At 40.6% G+C, this 27,154-nt stretch overlaps 1 protein-coding gene across 19 annotated transcripts in view; it reads right to left on the reverse strand.

The window, feature by feature from the left end:
* magi2a (membrane associated guanylate kinase, WW and PDZ domain containing 2a) overlaps positions 1-27,154 on the reverse strand; it is a 179,735-nt gene that overhangs the window by 2,872 nt on the left and 149,709 nt on the right. For 11 of the 19 annotated variants that reach the window (XM_054752778.1, XM_054752777.1, XM_054752773.1 and 8 more), the window contains 16 exons: positions 26,933-26,990; positions 26,489-26,610; positions 25,158-25,427; positions 23,797-23,979; positions 17,044-17,703; positions 15,126-15,157; positions 12,995-13,193; positions 11,884-11,937; positions 11,689-11,804; positions 6,369-6,564; positions 6,022-6,258; positions 5,765-5,950; positions 3,670-3,880; positions 3,365-3,572; positions 1,680-1,832; positions 138-276 (listed from right to left, as the gene is read on the reverse strand). In XM_054752778.1, coding sequence (XP_054608753.1) covers positions 138-276; positions 1,680-1,832; positions 3,365-3,572; positions 3,670-3,880; positions 5,765-5,950; positions 6,022-6,258; positions 6,369-6,564; positions 11,689-11,804; positions 11,884-11,937; positions 12,995-13,193; positions 15,126-15,157; positions 17,044-17,703; positions 23,797-23,979; positions 25,158-25,427; positions 26,489-26,610; positions 26,933-26,990 — 3,024 coding nt within the window. The remainder of the gene's footprint in view (positions 1-137; positions 277-1,679; positions 1,833-3,364; positions 3,573-3,669; positions 3,881-5,764; positions 5,951-6,021; positions 6,259-6,368; positions 6,565-11,688; positions 11,805-11,883; positions 11,938-12,994; positions 13,194-15,125; positions 15,158-17,043; positions 17,704-23,796; positions 23,980-25,157; positions 25,428-26,488; positions 26,611-26,932; positions 26,991-27,154) is intronic. The other 8 variants (XM_054752775.1, XM_054752776.1, XM_054752774.1 and 5 more) reach the window with 8 other exon arrangements.

Below are 27,154 nucleotides of genomic sequence, written 5' to 3' on the forward strand. Positions count from 1 at the left end.
CAGTTAGTCACACCTGACTGCGATGGACAGCAGATAGAACCAGCGTTAGTGCACCACGGGAGCATTAGAGACACGTGGTCCATGTCGGCACGTTCTTGTTAGGTGGGAGACGCGGGGGGACGCCAGCAGGGACTCACCGTACTCCGGCACCTGGCCCGTTCCCCGCTTGAGAAGAAGACGCACCCGCCTGCCTCCGGACTTGATCAGCTCGATGGCGCGGCCGTGGGTCATGTCTCTGGTGGTCTCGCCGTTGATCTCGATGATCTGGTCTCCAACCTTGACGGGACAGGAAGACGCAAGGGTGGGATTCTGGAGATTCATGCTTTGAAGCACGATGCTACGTTTCTGAGCAACTTCCTGTCTGTATTCATAAATTCAGATAAAAAGAGGTCACGATTTGACATAATTTTTTATCTAATATGATATTTGCCAGATGCGAGCACAAGAACCACGTTAAATGGCATTCCTCATGGTCCATTTACATTGCGGCCAATCTGCATCAGATCCAGACTAAAGTAAAATGTCAGCATCTGACCTCATATGCGCTCAAAGTTTAACACAATATTTAATTAATACTTGCAGTAAGATAGCTTTTGCCCATTGCTTTTTGTTTGTCATCATGATATTTCATTTTATTATTTTATTTGATGAAAAATCTTTTGTTTCTTTTACAATTTTTGTATTTTTATCTTTTTAACCAGGTGTCCTCAGACATTTATACATAAAAAGAGGTAAAAATCCATCACGATTGGACATCATTTTTAGCTGATATGATGATATTTGACAGATACAAGCACAGGAACCACGTTAAATGGCATTTTACAGGTTCCATTTACACTGCGGCCAATCTGGATCAGATCAGGATTAAAGTAAAATGTCAGCATCTGACCCTGTATGCACTCAAAGAAAGTTTCACTTGAATTGGACAAAAGTTCCAAAATATTTAACACTAAATATTTAACATTCCAGTAAGGTAGCTTTCACCCATTGCTTTATGTTGCAGCATCATGATATTTCATGGTATTATTTTATCATCATTATTAGTTTTTGGTCATTTGAATCATTTTATGATGCCACCTAATCCTTCAAAAAAAAATAAAATCAAACATCAAGTGTGGGGAACATATGGTTCATTATTTCCCTTGTAAAACGTTTTGTGTGTATTATTTCAAGAGTAATATTGTGCACTAAGATGCAGAAGTATTTCTGCTAAGATAGACACGAACGTAACACGGACTTGCTGTGTTTATCTTCTGTCTCCAAAGCAAGTCCTCCACATGCTTATCACCCATTCAAATAGCCTTGGGCGTCTCGGCATGCGAGTCTGCCCCTCACGGTCTCCGTCCCTCACAGGAGGAGGAGAGAAAACACGAGGTACCGGAACGATCGGGCGGACAAACATGGACGGGCGGGGTCGTCGGGGCCATCTTGAAGTGACTGACCACCACAACGTACCCCAATTGGCATTTTCCTCATGCGTTTGCATCCACACAGCGCTGCTGGAGCTACTAGAGTGTTGTTGTTGTTGCAGTTTGTGTAATATCCTACTTTTACAGCCAGTCTTCCTAATCCGGAGAGATGGCAAACAGCTTTTCCGCGGATTTAAAGGCTTACTTCAATCTGCGCGGTAACGTCTCACCTCGGCGCGGCACCAGGAGAAGATGGCGAGCGCGACATACCCTCATCCTCCCGTTGCGGACGGCCGGCCCGTCCTCGGCCAGTCTGAGGACAAACAGGTCCATCTTGTACTCCCGACCTCCTCGGATGCTAAACCCGAAGCCTTTCACGCTTTTCTCCAGCTCTACCGTGAAGAAGTCAAAGTCCTGCGACAGCTGGAACCACAAAACCACAGGAAAGCCGACGCACGTCAACACGCTTACTATACTGTACATACGCACGTCAACACGCTTACTGTACTGTACATACGCACGTCAACACGCTTACTGTACTGTACATACGCACGTCAACACGCTTACTGTACTGTACATACGCACGTCAACACGCTTACTGTACTGTACATACGCACGTCAACACGCTTACTGTACTGTACATACGCCCGCCCTGCAAATAGCAAGAACACACCAACTTCATCTCAGCAGCATCATGGCATCATTATTAGCAATTAGCATCCTTTTTTACACAATGGACTCATCCTTCCTAACTAAGTCACTTTTTCATTTTGAGATGATAATTCAAAATTAGTCTTGATGAGCCAAATACATTATTTCATTTTTAGTATTTCATTCTTTTCTGTAATAATTCTTCACTACATTTTAGTTATTAAGTTATTAAGTATTAAGTTATTTATGCATTTTAAAATTGTAATTAAAACGATTCTTCATAATCCAACTACTTAAGAGGACATGTTTATTTTTATTATTTTACTAGTTTCTGTGATTTTTACAATTATTTAAAAAAAAATGATTTTTACTTTTAAAATTGTAATTAGTTAAAAATATTCTTCATTATCCAATACTTAAAAGCATGATTATTTTATTTTTATCATTTTATTATTTTCTGTGACTTTGTTTTCTGTGATAATTCTCACCTGAGTTTTAAATAACTGTAAAAAATATGTATGTTTTAAAGATTCAAGATTGAAGAGTTTTATTGTCATGTGCGTAGTAAAACAGCAGTTCTACTATGCAATGAAATTCTTATTCTGTTCATTCTCCCAAGAAAAGAAAGAAAACACAAGAAAGAATAAGAACATAAGAAACATAAATACCAAATATGGATGCATTTTAAATTGTAATTGTAAAAATAACTCTTGATTAACCAAATACTTCAAAGGACAATACATGTTTTCTCTGATTATTTTTTATTATTTTCTGTGATTTATTTTTTCTGTGATAATTGTTAACTAAGCTTTAAAAAGGTTATTTTTATTTTTATAAAATTAATTTTTAAATTATTTTATTTAAACATTTTTTAAAATTTTATTTAAAAATTGTAATAAATTAAAAATGATTCTTGATTATCCAAATACTTAAAAGGACGATAGATGTTTTTCTGTGATTATATTTGATCATTTTGTGTGATTAATTTTTTCTGTGATAATTGTTAACTAAGTTTTAAAAAGTTTTAACATTTTTTTTATTCTATTTAAAATTGTAATGAACTAAAAAGGATTCTTGATTATCCAAACATGTAAAAGAATGGTACATTTTTTTCTGCGATAATTTATTTATTAATTAAAATTGCATTATTTATTTATTTTTGAAAAATCCAACGCTCTTTATTTCTTGACTTGAACCTTTCAATGTTTATGATTGACGTTCTGATGCAGGCGGTGTTGAGCTGAATGTCTTTTTAGTACTAAACGAGCCTCGACTGAGTGATTGGAGTGTGAAAACGAGGCTACTTGGACTGGCGGCATCCTGTAGTCCGGGATGGCAAACTGGGTCCGGTAGTCTAACAGCGGCGGGTGCCGGTAGTCCAGCGTGGGCGGAGCTCTGTAGTCGGCCACCGGGGGGTGCCGGTAGTCCACCGGCGGCTGTCGGTAGTCGGTGAAGGTCGGCTGGCAGATGTCGGGTTTGACGTCTTGCCTGGCTTTGACCTCCGACCTGTAACTGAGAGATGTGGATGGAATGGCGGGAAAGAAGGTAAAGAACGTCATCAAGTTGAAGAAACAGGAAGACCTCGTAAGAGGAGCCTCGAAGGTCCTACCTGCCCTCGTGGGCGTAGGTGGTCTGGGGTGGGGGGACGGGCAGCTGGGTGCCAGGACTCTGGTGGGCTTTGGTGGTGGACTCTGGACTCTGGACACCCGGGCCGGGCTGCGAGGCCACGCCGCTGCCGGGCTGCTGCGACTTGGGGCTGTTCTGCTGCGTCAGGGGGCTCTGCTTCTCGGAGGTGGAGGCTGATGGGGGGTTGCTGACCTCTGGAGTGAAGTTTAAGAAAATGAAAAAAAAGATTTGATTTAAAATGCTTTTATATGTTATAGTTTTATTATGTAATATTGCATCATTTTTTATATGTGTTTAATTTAATATATAATAATATTGCTATTACAAATTTTAATTCAATTGTTACAAAAAAAGCAATTGATCTTTTTTTAAATATATATTTTCATTACAGTTCCATACATGTATACTATTATTAAGGTAAAAAAGATCTATTTATAAAAATAATACAAATAATAATAAATAAATAGAAATGAGATATACAGCAGTACCTCGCATAACATAAACCTCCTTTTACGTAAATTCCACTGAACAGAAAGAATTTATGTAAAGTTTTTGCATCGTATTACGGAAGAAATTCCAAATAACGTATAGCGCCAAGTCGGTGCAAGTTCAGAAATTCAATTTGAATAGCGCTTGGTGACGCCTTCTGACGCTTCACGCTCTCATTGGCTGATTATCGGGGCAACGCCTACGCTCTCATCTCATTGGCTGACTTATACAACGCGTACGTGACTTTGTGTGAGGGACAGGCTTCTCCCTTCAACCTCCCTTCCTCTTTGTAGTCGCCCTTAAACTAGTTCGCACGCATTGAAATCTCTTCTTAATTGTTTTACTTTTCTTTGTGTTAACTTACTGTAAAATTACCGTAATCATGGGCCCTACCAGGTGTAAGTGATAAGAAAAAAAGGGACAAGTTGTCGATAGAAACCAAGCAGGAAATTATACTCCTGCCTCCACTTGCGCTCCTGATCAAGACATCTCGTGAACGGTAAGATTGTTTTTGTTTTTCAGTTTTATTCATTTACAGTAATCTTATTTATTACCTTATTTTATATTGGAATGTTACTCTACTATGTTTATGATAACGTTTTCTTATATTTTCCCATCATATTTGGTGGACTTTGAATATTTTGAAGTGCCAAAGGGGTGAGTTTGGGAAGATCTTGGAACGGATTAGGCTATTTACATGTATTTTACGCTTCGTATAACATAAAAACGGTATAACATAAAGGTTCTTGGAACAGATTATTTACGTTGTAGGGGCGTCTACTGTACAGTATATGTATATGTGTGTATATAAAATATACAACGTAAAACAAAAGGTTACAAAATAATTATATATATATATATATATATATATATATAAATATATAAATAAAAATAAAATAAATATCCTAAAAAAAAATCCCATGGTAAAAGAAGAAACATTTTCATGTAACGTATGGTGATGAAAACCTCAATAAATCTGAAGCCAGTTTAGCCTGAAATAATAAATGTGTGGTAAAGGCAAAAAATAATAAAAATCAGATAACAAATAATGCATATTTCATTAAATTATTTCATTAAATATTACATGACATATTCATTTATAATATATACATACGGTATGTGAAATCACTAATACAATATAATATAATATTGTATTACATGAAATGAAAAAGAATGCATTCTAATAATGAACATCAAAGTTATTTGAAAGAGTTGTTTGAATAAAAAGTCATTTTACAAGAAACAATGCTAAGAATCCTAATGCACCTGCACACACCAACGTGGCATTTCTTAAAATAAATAAGTAAATGAATAAAGAAGGCATTTGTGTGCCGTACCAACTTGACACGCCCACTAACTCAGCTTAGCCAATGTGATGCCTGAAGAAAGTCATGTGTGCAAAAAGCACAACTGGGAATAGAAAATGTTTCATAAGAAAAGGATAAGTCATCAATCAGCCAATCCATCGTGTGTGGAAAAGGAACAATAACATCAAAGCCAAACTGAAAAAAAAGTCACGTTTTTGAAGATTTAAATACAAAGTGAAGATTAGAAAAGGAAGAATGAAGACTAAAAATGCTGCATCTCACCGTCCTGTGGGATGATCCTCAGGGTGACGCTGAGTCCGGCGTCCTTGATGAGCTTGACGATGTCCGCGTGCGGCATGCTGACGATGGACTGAGCGTTGACGGCCAGGATGCGATCTCCCACCTTCAGCTTCCCGCAGCGGTCGGCCGGGCTGCCCTCGATGATTCGTCCGATCTTGTGAGGCACAGCTGCGGGGGGAGAGGGAACACACCACACATGAGTCTGAGGTTTCCGACGCGGCCGCCTTTGAGTGTCTTACGGTTGGCGGCGGGCGCCTCGGGTCGGTTGAGGGAGCTGATGATGACAAATCCGAAGCCTTCGCTCTCCTTCCGGTGGATGAGGACGTCGCTCGGTTGCGTGTTTGTGTCGGAGGCCGCAGCGGCGCCCCCTGCCCGGGTGGTCCCGGTACTGTTGGCGTACGTGAAGTCGCTACGCGGCGAGCTGTGCTGCGTGGACACCGAGCCCGAATGGCGACCGTTCTCCTGACACGAGTCGCCTGCAGGTGGAGGCAAAGAGCAGATATATTATTCCTCGCATCACGCAAAAGACACTTAGATACTACAAGTATTACTACTACTGGTACAAGTACTAGCGCTACTACGCTACCTGCAGCCTGCGCCCTCCTCCTGATGACAAGATTGACTTGGCCGTTCCGCGCCGCCCCGTGCATCAGGTCGATGACGTAGCGATGGGGCTTCCCCACCACAGGAATGCCGTCTACAAAGAGGAGCTCGTCGCCGGGCCGCAGGCGTCCGTCCAGGTCCGCCGGGCTCTTCTCGATGATGGCGCCAATTAAGATCTGCTGTAGGAAAATGATGATGTTCACACGCAGGAAGTACTTGTCTAAAGACGCATGCAGTGTGTTCTTCAGATGGTCTAACAATAACACTCCTTTTATTTGGATTTCAATCATATCATGCATACCCTACTCTACATACCCTACTCTACTCTACATACCATACTCTACATACGCTAATCTACTCTACATACCCTACTTTACTCTACTCTACATACCCTACTCTACATACCCAACTCTAGTCTACATACCCTACTCTACTCTACATACGCTAATCTACTCTACATACCCTACTCTACTCTACATACCCTACTCTACTCTGCATACCCTAGTCTAATCTACATACCCTACTCTACATACTCTACTCTACATACTGTACTTTACTCTACATACCCTACTCTACTCTACATACCCTACTCTACATATTCTACATACCCTACTCTACATACCGTACTCTACATATCCTACTCTACATACCCTACTCTACTCTACATACGCTAATCTACTCTACATACCCAACTCTACCCTACATACCCTACTCTACTCTGCATACCCTAGTTTAATCTACATACCCTACTCTACATACTCTACTCTACATACTCTACATACTGTACTTTACTCTACATACCCTACTCTACTCTACATACCCTACTCTACATATTCTACATACCCTACTCTACATACCGTACTCTACTCTACATATCCTACTCTACATACCCTACTCTACTCTACATACCCTACTCTACCCTACATACCCTACTCTACATACCCTACTCTACTCTACATACTCTACTCTACATACTCTACATACTGTACTCTACATACTCCACATACCCTACTCTACATACCCTACTCTACTCTACATACCCTACTCGAGATACTCTACATACCCTACTCTATATAACCTACTCTACTCTACATACCCTACTCTACATACTCTACATACCCTACTCTACATACCCTGCTCTACATACTCTACATACTGTACTCTAACCTACATACTCTACACTACATACTCTACTTTACCCTACATACTCTACTGTACATACTCTACATACTGTACTCTACCCTACATACTGTACTCTACCCTACATACACTACTCTACCCTATATACTCTACTCTACATACTCTACATACTGTACTCTGCCCTACATACTCTACTCTACACACACTACACTACCCTACATACTCTACTGTACATACTCTACATACTGTACTCTACCCTACACACTCTACTCTACATACACTACTCTACCCTACATACTCTACTGTACATACTCTACTCTACCCTACATACTCTACTCTACACACACTACTCTACCCTACATCCTCTACCCTACATACTCTACTCTACATACTCTACATACTGTACTCTACCCTACATACACTACTCTCCCCTACATACTCTACTCTACATACTCTACATACTCTACATACTGTACTCTGCCCTACATACTCTACTCTACACACACTACTCTATCCTACATACTCTACTCTACATACTCTACATACTGTACTCTACCCTACATACTCTACCCTACATACTCTACTCTACACACACTACTCTGCCCTACATCCTCTACCCTACATACTCTACTCTACATACACTACTCTACCCTACATCCTCTACCCTACATACTCTACTCTACGTACTGTACTCTACCCTACATACTCTACTCTACATACTCTACATACTGTACTCTACCCTACATACTCTACTCTACAAACTCTACTCTAAACACTCTACATACACTACTCTGCATACCGTACTCTACATACTCTATGTAGCGTACCAACGACCAAGCGTACCAAGTCTCTCCAAACTTGTCACTTTAATTTGAGTTATTAAGAACTTTCTCCTTTTTTAAATAAAAAGAAAAAAAGCAGAAGCTGTCAAGTTTGTTGCTCATTATTTTTAATATTGATTATATTTGATAACGGTGGTGTAATACACGGCACATCATTCTAAGACATCTAAAATTGTATACTTTTTCTTTTAAATAAAAGAAAGCTGACCCTGAGATTTATGTTTCTTATTTTTAATATATAGCAGAGCTGCAACTAACAATTATTTTAATAATCGAGTAATTGGGTGATTATTTTTTCGATTATTTTTTCCACCTCTTAGCAGCAATCCTGTTATGAATGCATGAATGCACTTTTAGCCCTCCCCAAAATCATAGTAAAAAGGGTGAGGAAGAGGAAGTACAGAAGAAGTATAAACACCTGCAAATCAACGAGTCGCTGGCAGACCGCAACATGTGCATCACCGATAAATAAAGAAGAAATAAATAAATAAACTTTGTATTTGGCATCGGCTCGTCTGCTCTGGGGGAGGGGCGCTGCCTTGTTTGATGGTCAAGTTGTGAAGCACGTACAGTAGCAAGATGATATGGGCTGCACTGGACAGGCACAGCCATAGTTATGTGTAGTTTCACTGTTCCACCACTAGGTTTCATGTGTACGCATGGTAAGAGTTGTGCATAAATGTACGCATTTTCCTAGGCACAAGTACAAGTGGAGAAATGCCATACTTTGCGTGCGTATGTTCTCACGCACGCTCTACGCACACATCTCTGCAGTGGTTTGCTTCGCAAGACGTCAGAAAGAGGCAAAAATGTTGATTGCTTTTTTCCAAAGTCAAAGCTGATGTGTGTGACCATCTTGTTTTGCCTGAAACGCAAAGATAATAGGTCTGCTTTTATGGATGACTAAGGAAATTAAAAAATAGTCACATCTAAGAGGCTGAAATGACGATATTTACAGTACATTTTTAAATGAAACGATTCACTGATTACCAAAATGGTACACCATCCATAGTCTCATTAGGAGCATGCCCCAACGTTGTCAGGCATGCGTACAAGCACGTGGGGGCCACACAAACTACTGAGAATCATTTTGAGTTGCTACAATGACATTTTGGCAAAATGGACCAGTGTGCTGCATCATTTTTTCACTTTCATTTTTGGGGTGTCTTTGATTTCCCCCCTCTATAGGGTGATCATTTTCATTTCTATCAAATGATGTGGCATCATTTTGTTATTAATACATCACCCTCTTATTATCAGGAAACATATTCAAGATCATTTTCCCCCCAGTTTAGATCTGATGTGTTTTCGAAGTGTTCCTCTAATTTTTTTGAGCAGTATAGTTGTGGATTAATTGGATAATCATCGATTCATCGTTGCAGCTCTACTATATAATATACTTTTGAATGCTGTATTCTATGTTATTCTCAGAAATACAAAAATAAGTATTATTATGTTACAAGCAGATCCTGTCACGCTTGAGATTTATGTTTTTTATTTTTAATATACAGTCAAAGCTGTCTTAGAGGCCACCTTTATAGAAGGGCCACCTGCCTATAGCAGCCACTGAAAAATCCCCCCCAGCAAATTTACATGTTATAGACCCTGTGTATAGCAGTCACCTGTCCAACGCAGCCAGCAGCCACCCATTTTGTCTCCCTTGGTCAATATCTGACAATATCTGACTGCATATAGCAGCCAAATTATCAACTGAAGTAGAAGCTTGATGCAAGAAAAAGTTTTGTTTTTCAATCAATGAAGGCGTCGTGTGTAGACTTTAATTACTGAGTCCTAGCTCAGTCACAATCATTCACAAGATCCACACAAACTGTCAGTTGTTCCACATAAAAAAGCCGTCTTCTTTTGAGCTTGCTATTTCCTGGTCAAACATGTAACTTTAAGAGCATTTGCACCAAAACATTACCACAAAGTAGGCTGGGAACAGGACGTGCTCCCAGCAACGCTACAATAAAAAAAAAACATACGCTAGCATGCATGCGGCAGCGGGAGCAAAACTGAGTTCGGTTGTACTTAACTGAAGTATTTTATCAGTTATCAGTTATTATTAAGCCTCTAGCTTCCTTTTAGTAAGTAAAAACCTTGGCTATGATTGCACTACATTGTCATGTAGACCTACAAAGTACACTTGGAAGAACAAGAGGTGAATAAATGTGAGACTGATGAGGGGTAGGATTAAATAAGCTTTGCTTCTTCCTACTCCTTTTTGGACATGCAAAATTGTGAATTGTACTATGTGATGTGCTACTGTTTGACTCATGCATGTTCAGGATTAAAACCATGAACCATGATAATAACAAGCCTAGTAGTGCTGTACAACTTTTATCAGCAGTCCGCAGTGCCATCTACTGGTCAACATTATTATTATTATTTTTTTCCCTTTTTTTCTTTTTTTCCCTCTACTGGTCAACATTCAAACTGGACGCCAACCTGTCTATAGAGGCCACCTGTCTATAGCGGCCACTTTTGCAGACTCCCTCTGGTGGCCGCTATAGACAAGTTTGACTGTACATTATATTTTACATGACTGTACTCTATATTATTCTAGAGAATTATTATTTTTTTAATTTCAAGAAATTAAAAAATCAGTTTTAAATTAAAAAAAAGCCTGTCGAGCCTGACATTCATGTTTATTATTTTGTATGTATGCTGTATGTATTGTACTGTATGTACTTTATAAATAATAAATAAATAATTAATAAATAATGATGATAGAATAAATAAATAAAATATTTTTAAAAATAAAAATGCCTGTCAAGCCTGAGATTTATGTTTAGTATTTTGAATATAGCTTAGAATACTGCACTATATATTATTCTAAGAAAAATAAATGTTTTTTTAATAAAAAAACCCCAAGCATATCCTGTCAAGCCTGAGGTTTATGTTTATTACTTTTAATATATTTACTCTAATTCATATCATTCCAAGACATTTTAAAAATGAATGCTTTAAAAAAGAAAGAAAAGCAAGCAATATATTTTGCAGCTATTACAAGACAACATGAAATGATATGCATTTGGCTGCAGGGAAAATGAACACTAATATTTTTATATTATATTATATTTATTTGTATTTACTCTAATATATGATATTATTTTCTTCTGAGTATTTCTTAACAACTATTTAAAATTCATGTATGTTTATAATCATACAATATTGTTGAAAACTGTTTTAACGATTAGAGGAGGACTAAGTATGAAAGATTTAATGCGTCTGCAGGCGGCAGCATCAATGTTGGGGGGGAAAGGTGAGGGGTTAGAGTTGGAGTTGGTGGGTGTTAGTAGGTTCCATCGCCATACGAGCCTTCTCACGTGTCTCCGGACTCACTGACTGCCCCGCCTCGTCCCCGCCCAGGACCCTGAACCCGAAGCCGGACTTCTGCCTGCGCAGGTGGACCTCCATGTCCTGGTACTCGGTCCCTGCGGGACGGACACATCCAGGATGTGACACACAGGATTAACGCTAGCGCAGGCTGCTTGTTAGCGGGGGGACGTCTACCTGAGGGGGAGGAGGAGTCGGCGGGGAAGGTTGTCCTCGGCGGGCCGGCTGGTTCTGGACAGAGAAAAAAAGAGGTAGGAGGAATCCATAAACAAGATATATTCCTGTCCAGGCGGGCGGGAGGGAACTTGGCTCAGCGTTAATATCGCCGGGAATCATCCATAAAAGTCAGGAAGTGCTTACAGCGTGTAATATGCTCGCATATTACACGCTGATGCATGATGGGAAGGCTAGTTGTCATGACGACACAGCAGCAAAGTCTGGTGTGAGTCATATGCTTTCTTTCCTTTTTTTTTTTCTTTTGGAAGACGACCACAACGTATCCCACCGCGTTAGACGACGACCACAAAGTATCCCACTGTGTTAGAAGATGACCACTACGTATCCCACCATGTTAGACGACGACCACAACGTATCCCACCGCGTTAGACGACAACCACAAAGTATTTCACGGTGTTAGAAGATGACCACAACATATCCCACCATGTTAGAAGACGACCACAACGTATCCCACCGTGTTAGAAGATGACCACAACGTATCCCACCGCGTTAGACGACGACCACAACGTATCCCACTGTGTTAGAAGATGACCACAACGTATCCCACTGTGTTAGAAGACGACCACAAAGTATTTCACCGTGTTAGAAGACGACCACAACATATCCCACCGTGTTAGAAGACGACCACAACGTATCCCACCGTGTTAGAAGATGACCACAACGTATCCCACCGTGTTAGAAGATGACCACAACGTATACCCCTCGTATAAAATGAGGTCATTTTTTTGTTTAAAATTTCCTAAAATGACATTCTTTTTCCTAATTATATGACCTTATTCCCCCGGGCCACACTTTGGACACCCCATGTGTAAATAAATGAAGTTGTAATATTAATAGTATATACTGTATATATATTTGACATAAGAGGAATGCATGAAATCCCTTCCCTTGTGTGTTCCATCATTTTGGATGAAAGGTAAAACATTGAGAAGACGTTGAACATCCAGTTAGTGTGTAAGTGTGTGTGCGGCATTCTAGGATAAGGAAATGCAAGTAAGATAGTCGTTACTGGCGTAGAAATGTAGCTTCGTCATCCACCTCAGGTACGTACTCTCATAGTCCGCCCTGGACTTTTCATACAGGACTAAAGGTTCTGCTTGTTTGGACACAGCCTCACAGGCAGAGTCCGAAGGCACCGAGGCTCTGTGGAGGGGGTGGTGGTTGGGGGCGCCGTGGGGCATAAGGGGGCCTGACAGGCTGGTCTGAGAGGGACCGCTGAGCCCCGGCGGGGTCTCCCACGGCTCCGACACCTGAAAAGCACAGCCTTCATCAGCCTCATACTTCCACCGGCTCCTAGATTACGCTAAAGCGGTGCAGGAGCAAACAGCAAAAAGCCTCTTGAAACACAAACGTGATGCTTTCAGCAAAAGTTGGCATAGAAGGAAGAAGCGGCTAACCCAGGGGTGTCCAAACTTATGAAACACGAAAGGATGCAACTTTACCACTTTCATATTTCCTAAAGCAGCACATGTACAATAGATCTGCTGACAACTTACTACGTATAGATTTCAGTCTTTGGCATACTGGGGGAAAAAGCACATTATTCATATATTTCAACTTTCTTCTTAAATAATCTGTGTCAACTTTCGTTACATAACATTATGACTTTATTCCCCTAATATTATGACTTTATTCCCATAATGTTATAACTTTATTCCCATAATATTATGACTTTATTCCCATAATGTTATAACTTTATTCCCATAATGTTATAACTTTATTCCCATAATATTATGACTTTATTCCCATAATATTATAATTTTATTCCCAAAATATTATGACTTTATTCCCAAAATATTATGACTTTATTCCCATAATATTATGACTTTATTGGCGGAGACAGCCGCTTCACGCCTGGTGGCCGGACAGCTGCGGCCAATTGTCATTTGCGGCGGTTAAAAGGCCAGAGCCATCGTACGAGCGGCGCTGGTTCATTGCCATTGTCTGTGCTTCCTATGCACCTCATCGCCTAATCAGTGCTGTTACCTGAACTATCCACTTACCTGGACTACCTTTACTTTTATCACCTTTTGTTCGCTCCTGCTTTAAACAATTAAAGAACATTTATTTTTGCACTCCATTGCCTCGTCTCTGCACACTGGGGGTCAAGCGCCTGACAGCACCAGCCATACCGTAACAATATTATGACTTTATTCCCATAATGTGATGGCTTTATTCCCAAAATATTATGACTTTATTCCCAAAATATTATGACTTTATTCCCATAATGTGATGGCTTTATTCCCAAAATATTATGACTTTATTCCCAAAATATTATGACTTTATTCCCAAAATATTATGACTTTATTCCCCTAATATTATAATTTTATTCCCAAAATATTATGACTTTATTCCCATAATATTATGACTTTATTCCCAAAATATTATGACTTTATTCCCATAATATTATGACTTTATTCCCAAAATATTATGACTTTATTCCCATAATATTATGACTTTATTCCCCTGATATTATAACTTTATTCCCAAATATTATGACTTTATTCCTGTAATATTATGACTGTATTCCCAAAATATTATAATTTTATTCCCAAAATATTATGACTTTATTCCCATAATATTATGACTTTATTGCCCTAATATTCTAACTTTATTCCCATAATATTATGACTTTATTGCCCTAATATTCTAACTTTATTCCCATAATATTATGACTTTATTCCCCTAAATTTATGACTTTATTCCCGTAATATTATGACTTTATTCCCATAATATAACTTTTTACGCAGCCTCATTTTTCCCAAATTACAGCTTTATTTTGTTTTGTTTGTTTCTCATAATATTCCAGCTTTTAAAAAAGATTTTTTTATTTAATATTTTAACTCTACGTTGCTAAAATGACATTATTTTATTCTCATGATATTCCAAGTAAAATTGTGACTTTTTCTCATTAGATTAAAATTGTTTTCTCTTAATGTTTTGAGGATATTGTTGAGTCATTACTGAGGATTTTTCCATTTTTGTTGTTGGGTTAAAAATGCTTTTTTAGAAATTAATATATTTTAAAAATATATTTACAAAAAGCATATCCAGGCCACACTTTGCACACCCCTGGTGTAAAGTAAATGAAGTTGTGATATGGATAGCTGCAAAGCAGCGTGTAAAGTAAGCAAGTTCTGAATAGCTGCTAGTTGCAGGTTTATCAGGCTGGTGTGTGTTACCTGCTTGCTGCTCTTCCACGGGGAATAATGACCTGCAATGTCGAGAGAGCACACCTTTAGACTTTCTACAAAGATGACAACTCGCTGAGAAGGAGGCCAAATTTGTTGTGTTTGTGCCCCCAGAATGTGCAAAGAAAGTCTGGAGAAGAAGCGCCACTGTAGAGTACGCACGCCTTTGGCCAGACAAGCTGCGGTGGTGCGCTCTCGCCCGGCTGACTGCCTGGTAAAATCAATTAACGAGCTAATAAATCAATCTAATTCTCACCGCTGACCTTTGCGAGCGACACCCGGAGTGCGTCGGAGCAGAGACAAAAGCGCTTTGTGGTGGAATTACAACAACTCCGGTGCAGAAAGGCAAACTGATTCCACACAAGAGACACTTGACTCACTCGCTTGCCAACTAAGCCGGCAAACAAACATCAGCAGGATGCAAAGCATCACATGATGGATGATGGACGCCGGCCACACCCACAACAAACCCTTTCATGCCAGCACGTCCCATCTGTGTCAATCACAACCTAAACTGTGTTCATCCACTCGGAACATTGACAGAAAAGCCCAGCGCTCATGCTGGCACTTCAATCACCAACCACTAAGGGGCAGGAACTTCAGACATGTACCCCTTAGTAGACCCTTGGAAAGCAACTCAAAATGTTTTTTTTTTTTTTTTTTACATTACTATTATGCTAAATTGTGGGTGTTGAAATGATTTGAATCATTATTATTGTTCCAGTATGCAGAAAATGTGCTTATTATTTTCACGCTATAATGCATCCAGTCTTAAAAAGATACTTTGAAATTCATTTATTAAGAGATTTCATGGAATAAAAGGTCACTATATATACTGTATATTTGAATAAGAAAAATAATCATTAGAATATTTACAGACTTATGTTGACTGAGTAATAAAAAGAGTACAAGAGGAAAATGATAACGATGACAATAAAATCTGGAAGTGGAACTTTTCGCCACAGCTTTTCTTTGGTTTTTCAAGTTTTGATCGCTTTTTTTTTTTTTTTTTTTTTTACACCTGTGTGACTATTAATGATGCGAACCTGTGGAGTATTCCATAGCTTTAAGCAAATGATGAATTCTATAGTAGGGTCAAATGAATTCACAGAGATAGAATCCATATTCAAGGTTCATTTCATGTCATAAAATAGAAAATCATCTATGAATAACAATTCAAATGTTTAGCTTTTTTTTTTAGGAAAACAATAAGATATAATTATTCAATTTGACACTTCCCTTTGTGTCACTTTTCATTGTGATGAAGTTTGGCTACAAACCACAATGACTTGTACCGCTTCTTTTTACACTTGCATGACTGCTACTGTTCAAAATGAAAGATGCCACTTTGACATTTTGCAAAGCAACACATACTGTATGATAAGAAGTGATACAAACTGTAGCTCAAGGAAAATATGCACCGCAGCTTTGTCACACACAGTAGATGAAAAGGCCTTTTTGTTCTTTTTCACATTTTTGCAGTTTGTAATTTTCCAAATATTTTAACTTTCTTCTCAAATAATCTTTGTAAATTTCCTTTTCATAATATTATGACTTTATTCCCATAATATTATAACTTCTTACGCAGCCTAAATTTTCAAAAATTACAACTTTATTTTGTTTTGTTTGCTTCTCATAATATTACAACTTTTCTTTAATGTTTCATCCCTACGCTTCTAAAATGACATTGTTATTTTTCTCATAATATTACAAGTAAAATAGTGACTTTTTAGATTAGATTAGATTAAAACTTTTTTCTCTTTTTTCTTTTTTTGTTACATTTCTTTACATTTTTTTATTAAAAGGTATTCATCTTTGAATATTTGGACTTTATTGTGTATTGGATTTATGGAAGTAGTGTAGAACTGCTGTACTGCATGCCAGCGCCCCCGAGAGTCTGGGGTCTTACCTGCTGCCCCTCTCTGGACCAGCAGACAGGTGTCGGCGCCGACCGCACACTCCTTGAGCATCTCCACGACCTGCGCATGCGTGAATCCGTGCACCGCCTGCTTGTTGATCTCCACAATCAGGTCTCCCTCGCTCAACCCGGGGCAGCCTTGCGGCTCCAGAACCTGCTTGACCCGCTGGCCCGCGGCGCTGTCGGCAATTGTGAAGCCGAACCCGTCGGCGCCCTTCACCATGGTGAGCGTCAGCAGCTCGCCTTGCGTCGCCCCCGACGACACGGAGACGCTGTCGGGAGGCGTGGCGGCGGAGGCGAGCGAGCCGTCCAAGTGGGTGTCGCCCGGGTGAGGGGGGAGGAGCTGCTGCTGCTGGGCGTGGTCCTGGCTGGGGTCCGGAACGAAGCGGGCCGTGCGGGAAATGTAGTCCAGGTAGTTGTCGTATCCGGAGCGACCGTTGACCACGATGGGGCGCTGCTCCATGATGCCCAGCGGGGAGATGATGGCGGTGTTGTTGCTGCTGTTCTCCTCGGCCTCGTACGGCAGCGGGTACCCTCGGCACAGAACCAACGTCACGCTTTGCCCAATTGGCACCGACTGGAACAGTTTGACCACGTCGGCGTGGGTGGTACCCAGGACGCAGACGTCATTGATGTAGACGATGACGTCGCCTGTAAAGAGACAGACAGCGGGACTTGTAGACCACCACAAGGTACTGCACAGGGCATTTAACGTGTTTTATCATCTCCCTCACACAGACAAGTTTTTATAAAATCATGTAGGAAATATTTCCTTCCTCATGGACACGAGGAAGACCCGCCCCTGGCTACATGTGCCCGCCCCATGCAGAACGTGCAAAGCAGGCTTCGCTACACATCTTAAAATAAAGCTTTGCCACCGATCCATCAAACAGAGACAGGCACGTGGGCTTTAAGTTTGATCATTTGGTTTTCTTCAGCAAATAGGCTAAGCTAGCATGATGCTGCTCTTAAAATGTGAGAGTAATGTTAGCACAGCTATGCTGATGTCGCTAATGTTGGTGTCCTCCTGTGAAGGAACAATATGGCTGCCACTCTACTTTCAACCAACCCACGTAAGAGGAGCTGAAATGCTCTCTTAAAAAAAGGCTTCACTACACATCTTTAAAAAAACACTTAAAGCCAACTGTATGACACTTGGCTAGTATTTTTAAATTAATGTTTTTAAATTCAGTAGATTTGCATACATGCCCATACTTTTTACCAGGCGTGCCTAAAGTGCGGCCTGGGAGCTATTTGCTGCACGCGGCAACGTGTGTTTTAAACTTTTTTATTGGCCCATGTCACATTCTAAAAATAAAATTTAACAAGACAACTAAAAGAAAAAAAATTTAAAATAAGGTTTACAAAATACAAAATATTAGAAATGTAATTTAAGAAAAAATAAAACTGTAAAAATGGAAAAATCTGCAGTAACTGTGCAAGAATAAAGTCAAAAGTAATTTAAAACAAAATTTTAAAAAGTCTTATTTTTGTGAGAATAATGTCATATTATGAGGAAAAATAAAGTCATTTTAGTCGCAAAAAGTTGAAATAGTAAAGAAAACACATATCTTTAATAAAGTCAAACTATTAAGAGAAAAAAGTCGTATACTAACAAGAGATTTTTCAAAAATGTAATTTAACAAAAAAAACAACATAAAAATGGAAAAATCAGCAGTAATAATACAAGAGTAAAGTCAAAATATTAAGAGAAACAGTAACCCAACCAGAACAAGTATTAGTTTTATGAAAATAACATAATATTATGAGGAAAATAACATCATTTTAGTAGTATAAAGTTGAAATACTGTATAAAAGAAAAAATACATTATTTTTTAAAAAGTCGTCATATTATGAGAAACAAAAAAGTTTCCATTTTTTGAAAATTAGGCTGGAGAAGAATGTAATGTTATGATATTAAGTTAAGTCATAATATTATAGGAATAAAGTCATATTACAAAAATCTAATTGAGGAAGATTATTTAAGAAGAATGTTTAAATATTTGGAAAATGCCACAAAAAACAGGAAAAATGGAAAAAAAGAGCAAAGAGTGAAGTTGATATGAATAATATACAGTGGTGTGAAAAAGTGTTTGCACCCTTCCCCATTTCTTATTTTATTACATGTTTGTCACATTTAAATGTTTCTGATCATCAAACAAATTTACATATCAGTCAGTGACGACACAACTGAACACAAAATGCAAATGAAAACTTGAAATGAAACTTTTAGTATTCAGGGAGAAAACAAATGCAAAGCTACATGGCCCTCTTTGAAAAAGTGATTGCCCCCCCCCCCCCCGTTAAAAATAACTGAGATGAATTGAGACCTCTCAGTGTGGAAAAGGTTATAAAGCCATTTCCAAAGCTGTGGGACTCCAGCCAACCACAGTGAGAGCCATTACCCACAAATGGCCAAAACATGAAACAGTGGTGAACCTTCCCAGGAGTGGCCGGCCAACCAAAATGACCCCAAGAGCGCAGTAACGACTCATCCGAGAGGTCACAAAAGACCCCACAACAACATCCAAAAAAGTGCAGGCCTCACTTGCGTCAGTTAAGGTCAGTGTTCATGACTCCACCATAAGAAAGACACTGGGCAAAAATGGCCTGCATGGCAGAGTTCCAAGACCAAAACCACTGCTGAACAAAAACAACATTAAGGCTCATCTCAATTTTGCCAGAAAACATCTTGATGATCCCCAAGACCTTTGGGAAAATACTCTGTAATCTGACCAGACAAAAGGTGAACTTTTTGGAAGATGTGTCTCCCATTACACCTGGCATTTTAGAAAAAGAACATCTTAGCAACAGTAAAATATGATGGTGGTAGTGTGATGGTCTGGGGCTGTTTTGCTGTGATAAATGGAAGCATGAATTGTGCTGAAGGAGAATGTTGGTGACCTCAAGCTGAAAGCAACTTGGGTTCTGCAGCAGGACAATGATCCAAAACACACCAGCAAGTCCAACTCTGATTGGCTGAAGACTTTGGAGTGGTCTAGTCCAAGTCCTGACCTGAATCCTATTGAGATGCTGTGGCATGACCTTCAAAAGGAAAAGCCTCCAATGTGGCTGAATGACAACAATCCTGCTAAATTCCTCCCCAGCGCTGGAAGAGACTCATTGCAGGTTGATTGCAGTTGTTGCTGCTAAGGGGGGCCCAACCACTTATTAGCTTTAGGGGGGCATCACTTTATCACACAGGGACATGTAGCTTTGGATTTTTATTCTCCCTTCATAATAAAGATTTTAATCTAAAAACTGCAAAGCATTTTGGTTTCAGTTGTGTTGTCATTGACTAATATTTACATTTGTTTGATGATCTGAAACATTTAAGTGTGACAAACATGCAAAAAAAGAAGAAATCAGGAAGGGGACAAACACTTTTTCACACCACTGTAGTTTTTCACCTACTGTGTATGACAAAGCTGAGATGCATTGGAATATACAGGATATGTATATCACTTCTTAGCATATTGCTTTAGAAAATATCAGAGTTGCATCCTTTCATTTCATTGTCATCCAAGCAAGCCCTGATGGAAGAGAAAAAGGAAGCAGCTTGGAAGCAAAACAAGAAGAATGAATAATGAATGACTGGATTAGAAAGTGGGTGTTGTTGCAGGAAGGTGGCGCTTGTTGCTCAGTGGAATTATCTTAGTGATGGCTTGCTGTCTATTAGGGTGGGGCAAAATGGGAAGCAGATCCTCCAGGACTGAAACCCGCATCATGTGCTTCCTCCTCCGTGACCTTCACCATCAGTGCCATTCTAGAAGACAGTGTCGTAAAAAGCGGCCATTAAATATCTTTTATGCTCGCCACAGACGTGAGCGAAGGTGACAGCAAGTTAAGAAGACATCCATGCGTCTCTCTCTCTCTCTCTCTCTCGACTGCTTTCCAAGTTTTTAATGAATGTGGCTAAACGCAGGCGGCGTTGGCCTTGAGCAGCAGCGGCGTCGTGATCGATAGTAGAAAACAAACGATGACGGCGCCGAGACCTGGCAGGCCCTCTGCTGCGCTTAAAGAGGTCGTTACGACTGGCTGACAAAAAAACAATGATGTCATCGTGGACAGAGACACATTACTCATCATCATTGGTCACATGGTCGCTGTTGGTCTGCTTAACTGAAACAACACAAAGTAATGATGTCAGTGCTGCACACCAACCTGCTAAAATGTATCAAATATAGCATTCATGCTAAAGGCAACGATGCTGTTGTGTGCAAAAAATGGCTGTTGTTTTCTTCTTCTTATTACTATGCTCTACTGCAGCAGTTGCAAACGGGCAGGCTCATGTTCCCACAAATCTCTGGCGGACCGGAGGATGTGTGGTGGTGGTGGGGGTCCAACGTTACAGCGATCTAATGTGTCTTATTTATTACGTATTGTGTAAAACTAAGACAGTACCCTAAGTAGCGGGGGTAGGGGGGTAGGGGTAGGGGGAGTTACATCCCGACGTACATGCACCTACGTGCAAAAATGGGGAAAATCGCAAGAGACACGCACGTGGACTGCACAGATTTTCGCGGACAGCACGCAAAGTGCGCAGGGAGAAAATCGGGATGCACATTATTTTCTGCGTGCATGCGGGAAAAGCCTGCACGCATGCAGGTCACAAGAGCAAGGCAGAGGAGAGGTGTGTGACCCTCCCGCGGCGGGCGACTCCTCCGGCTGTGCACGCTGGTTCTCCCGACCTCCGTGGGCGCACGGCGGCTGCTGCTCACACAGCGTACCCGCCATTAATCAGACTTGCGCGGCCCCGGCGAGCGGCAAGCACGTGGGTGTCACGAATCGCTTGCTCCACACTTGCAACCCCTCAGACACCCTGCTTCCAACAAATTTCCCAAAAACGGCGGAGCGCGTGGTAGCGCGTGGTAACACGTACGTCGGGATGTAAGGCCCGCTTGAGACAGTAACGAGCCTGCAGTTTGTTTTTCAGAGAGAACGTCCCTAAAAATACAGTACAGTAGTCTAACTGGCCAGCATGGGAGAAAGTTATACGGTGTGTTCAAGGACCATTGAACAAAGTGGGATGGCTCACTTTTTATTATTATTATATTACATTGTTAAATTTTCATTACTATTTTGAGTTGGACTCACTCACAGACTTAATTTTGTGTCAGTTTTAAAAGTGCCTTATTATGCTAAAAATGTGTTCCAAATTCAAATAGTACATTTGAAATGATACTCTATGATAAATATATTCAAAAAGTATTATTAATAAATCCAATTTTCATAATTGATCTTTTTCTTGACTAAAATGTTAATAAATAAATACATACTAAATAATGATACTGTATGTATGAATATCATTTTTCCTCAGCTCCATATTTCAGTTCCCCTGTGATGTCAGCCTGTGACGTCCCTGTAATCATGCTGACAGCCAGGAGGGGTCGTGGAGAGAAAGGGGCCACAAATCCCCCGAAATAACGTTAGCAGGAATCTCACAGCCTTCACAGCACTTTGTGTTTTGTTGGCGTGGCTTCTGTCATCACGTTAGCTGCAGAAGTAGGACACCCGGTCTAGTGGGGAGGGGGGCACTGATAGTGGGGGATGAGCTAACAGGACGTGCACCGAAGAGGCCTGGTGGGACTGCAGAGGAGTTATGAAAAAGATGACAGACAGCCCAAATATTTACTATGCAGCACAGCACGCCTTATCAGTCCTGATGCTTCCTGCTCACTTTGTACCCCCATGTGGCCACCAGCTGGATTAATGGGGCTCATAAAGGCCCCCATCATGATTAATGGGCGAGCTAAAACTGCACAAGGCGCAGGAACATTACATCCACCACACAAACAAAAGTAATGGGACGTTCCAAAGTGCGGCCCGGGGCTGTTTTTTTTACTGGCCTGCGGCACATTCTAAAAGAAAACTCAAAACAAAACAAAACAAAAAAAAAACAACAGCAGAAATGGAAAAATCGTCAGTAATTTGACAAGAACAAAATAATAAAATCTAATTAAATTAATAAATAAAATAAAGAATAAAATATTACGACAAAAAAGTTCTAATCTAATGAGAAAAAGTCATTTTATGAGGAAAAATATAATATGAGAAACAAAACAACAAATAAAGTAGCACTTTTTGGAGGTTATAACATTACAAGAATAAAGTCAAAATATGATGGGAATAAAGTCCAAATTACTAGAGGAAAATGTACGAGAAAAAAGTTTAAATAGTTAGTTGGAAAATATACAGAAAAAAAAATAGAAGAAATAACGAAAAACAGCTGTAATTTTACGAGAATAAAGTCAAAATATTAAGAGAAAAAAAGCTGTAATCTAATTAGAAAAAGTATTTTATGTCGTAATTTTAGGAAAAATAACCTTATTTTACGAGCATAAAGTTGAAATATTAATATTTGTTTAAAGTCTTAATATTACATGATAACAAATAAAGTTGCAATTTTTGGAAGTTATAACGTTACGAGAATAAAGTCAAAATATGATGGGAATAAACTCCAAATTACGAGAAGAAAATGTACAAGTAAAAAGCTGAAATAGTTAGTTGGAAAATATAAAACAAACAAACAAAAAAACCCAGGAGAAATGAAGAAAAACAGCTGTAATTGTAATAGAATAGAATAAAGTCAAAATATGAAGTCGTAATGTCACGAGAAAATGTTTCAATTTTCTTCTCAGCGTACCTCCATGTGTCGCTTTAGAAAATATCAAAGTTGCATCCTTTCATGTTTCACTATGTGGCCCTCGCCGGGAAAGATGTCTGTCGGGTGTCGTCTCCTACCTGTGGCCATCTTTGCGTCAGCGGCGGCCGGCCCGTCCGGGATGACACTCTTCACCTGGAGGAACTCGTCGGGCTCGTCGCCTCCGATGATGGTGAAGCCGAAGCCCATGTTGCTCTTCTGGAGCGCCGTGGACAGGAAGCTGCCTTTCAGCTGGGTGGGGTCGCGCGTGAACAACGGCTTCTCTGGAACGGGAAGGGACAGAAGATGGAAGGATGGGCGTGGTGACCGTGCTCTTATACGTATTGGGGGGTGGGGTTAAGTACAAGCTGTCCCAAAAGGTGGAGAACTGGCAGGAGATGATTTGCAGAAGAGTGGAACCGGGTGGGGTTTGGGGGAGGAAATGCGGGTGGACCCCCGTGCAGAAGGTACATGAGGAAAACCCTTCAACCTGCTCAACGAGACTACAGATTCAGCCAATGGCATGCTGTCAATCACGGATGAGCTCCATCACATGATGCGTGGGGATTTGAGGGAAGACCTGCGGGAGCTTGTGGGGTCCGAGCTCAAACTCTTTCAGTCAAACAACACAACATGGCCGGTGATGTTGATAACTTAGCTTAGGAAATTAGCATTTATGCCTTCAGTGATCGCTGACGATGTTGATAACGGGAAGTAAACAAAGCTAATCTAAGGAAGTTAGCATTTACTCCTTTAGTGAGTGCTAATGATGCGCTTCGAGAAGTTGGAAATATTCCACTTAAAGCGTAAGGGGTCCGAGCTCAAACTGTTTCAGTCAAACAACAAAAGATGGCTGACGATGTTGATAACGGAAGGCAAACTGACTGGTAAACAAAACTAATGCTAATGAAGTTAGCATATACTCCTTCAGTGATTGCAAATGACACGTTCAAGAAGTTGGAAATACCCCACTTGGAGCTTAAGGGGCCCGTGCTCAAACTGTTTCAGTCAAACAACAAAAGATCACAGACGATGTTGATAACAGAAGGCAAAAACAAAGCTAATGCTAAGGAAGTTAGCATTTATCGCCAGTGAAGCGTTCAGCCTGCGTGGAAGTTGGGAATATCCCACTTGCAGCTTGAGAGGTGTTTCAGTCTAAAGTAGACCTTCTCCAGGGAATATGGCGGCAAGGAAGGGTGAAAAGGGGGATGTCGGGGGGGAGGCAGGTGTGGCATAATTCAGCCAATTGCATGCTGTCAATCAGGGAGAGCTCCAAGAGAAGATGCTTGGGAGTGTTAGGGAAGATCTGTGAAGAAGAGGAGCCTCCTGTGGCTTATCCCAGAAAAGGAGGTGTGGTTAGCGGGTTAGCTCGCTTCCCGTCAAGCCTCTCGCCGCTCCTGCATAGCTAGCATGCTAAGACAAAGGATGCTAGCCTGGTCTCCGTCTCTCCTGACCTACTTACTGACACAACGCCATAGCGGGGAGGGGCTACGGGCAGTGCGGAGATGAGGAAGCGGCGGCCTCCGGGGGCTCATGTTCATCCGGCGGGTGAGGACGTGCCGCAGCGGGGAGATGTCGGCGGAGGCGAACGGCGAGGCCGCCCGCCGTAGGACGGGCGGCGAGCGGGAGGAGGAGAGGTCGCCCAGGCTGTGGCTCCGCTCCGGCGCCGATGCCGGGCCCACCTGCGGTGGGTAGGATCTGGGGAGGGTGGCACAGGGGCTGGCATCTTCTACTGACATTTGGGGTGGAAAAAAGGGGGGTAAAAAAAAGGAGGAAAGAGAGCCTCACTGGGATGTGTCGCCATGGAGACGAGGCCCTGAAGCGTTGATAAATTGATTGGTAAACAAGGCTTATGCTAAGGAAGTTAGCATTCCCTCCTTCAAATGCTAACGATGCGTTCAAGACTGCTGGGAGTTTGGAGTATAAGGAGGTCCAACCTCAAAGTGTTTCAGTCTAACATAAACTGAAAAAACATGGCTGACGATGTTGCTCATGGACTAAACAAAGCTAATGCTCAGGAAGTTAGCATTTACTCCTTCCTTCAAGACTGCTGGAAGTTTGGAATTTAAGGAGGTCAACGTCAAAATGTTTCAGTCAAACGTGAACAAAAAAAAAACATGGCTGAAGATAGCATTTCCTCCTTCAAAGAGTGCTAATGATGCATTCAAGACGGCTGTGAGTTTGAAGTTTAAGGAAGTCCAACCTCAATGTGTTTCAGTCAAACCTAAACAAAAAAACATGGCCGACGATGATGATAATGGGCTAAATAAAGCTAATGCTAAGAAAGTTAGCATTTCATCCTTCAAAGAGTGCTAATGACGCGTTCAAGACTGCTGGAAGTTTGGAGTTTAAGGAGGTCAACCTCAATGTGTTTCAGTCAAATGTAAAAAAAAAGAAAAAAAGCTGAGGATGGTGCTCATGGACTAAACAAAGCTAATGCTAAGGAAGTTCGCATTTCCTCCTCCTTCAAAGCGTGCTAATGATGCATTCAAGACTGTGGAATTTTGGAGTTTAAGGAGGTCCAACCTCAAAGTGTTTCAGTCAAACCTAAACAAAAAAACATGGCTGACGATGATGATGATGGGCTAAATAAAGCTATGCTAAGAAAGTTAGCATTTTCTGCTGCTGATGTACAAAATGTGGGTTTCTACACACCCGATATTCAACAACGACACACTGGAGCCACACTGTTATCCGGATTTGGACGGACATGGACAGCATTGTTCTTGGTGCAGAAGTCCACGTTCCATACATGTGTAGTGTATATTCCATGTGAACGTCTCTCTTCTTTACCTCTGTAGATGGCAGGAAGCGGAAGCGAGGACAGACCCTGGCTTTGCATCTGCTGCTGCTGCTGGAGTCTCCTCTTGGCCTCCAGAACCGGGTTCTCAAACTGGGTCCTTCTATTTATATGGCTACAATGAGCAACAAGAAAAAAAACAAAAAAAAACAACCAAATCATTTTAGATTTCACACTTGACTCCCCTCCCATCCCCACCAAAGATCAGCTCCGGCACTGCGGCGGCGGACTCCTCTCTCTCTCTCTCTCGCTCGCTCTAGCTCTAAAAATGATTAATTAAATGGCCCACCGCCATATTATGTAACTGAGCCGCAGAATGGGCTTTGTAAAAAGGGGGGGAAGATAAAAAGATAAGAGATTTTTGTTCTGAATGTATTATGAGCAAAAAAAAAAAAGTATTTTAAAGTTGAGCGTTGTGTCTGAAGTTGCCAACTTACTCCACATAGTAGCTGCCGTAGATTGGGTCCTCAATTTTCTCCCAGCCATATGGAAGCTCTGGAAAACAATTATAAAAATCATTCTTCGTGCATGAAAATCGTTTAAAAAATATTCCTGTAGATTTGCCTCCAAAGAACCGATAAATAAATAAATAATAATAGCGTCTGTCGTGGCTTCATTAAGAGCAGTGAAATATTAATGCAGCGACATTTTCCGGCTTG

The sequence above is a fragment of the Dunckerocampus dactyliophorus genome, chromosome 15 (genome assembly GCF_027744805.1).
Source record: "Dunckerocampus dactyliophorus isolate RoL2022-P2 chromosome 15, RoL_Ddac_1.1, whole genome shotgun sequence".
Lineage (NCBI taxonomy): Eukaryota > Metazoa > Chordata > Actinopteri > Syngnathiformes > Syngnathidae > Dunckerocampus > Dunckerocampus dactyliophorus.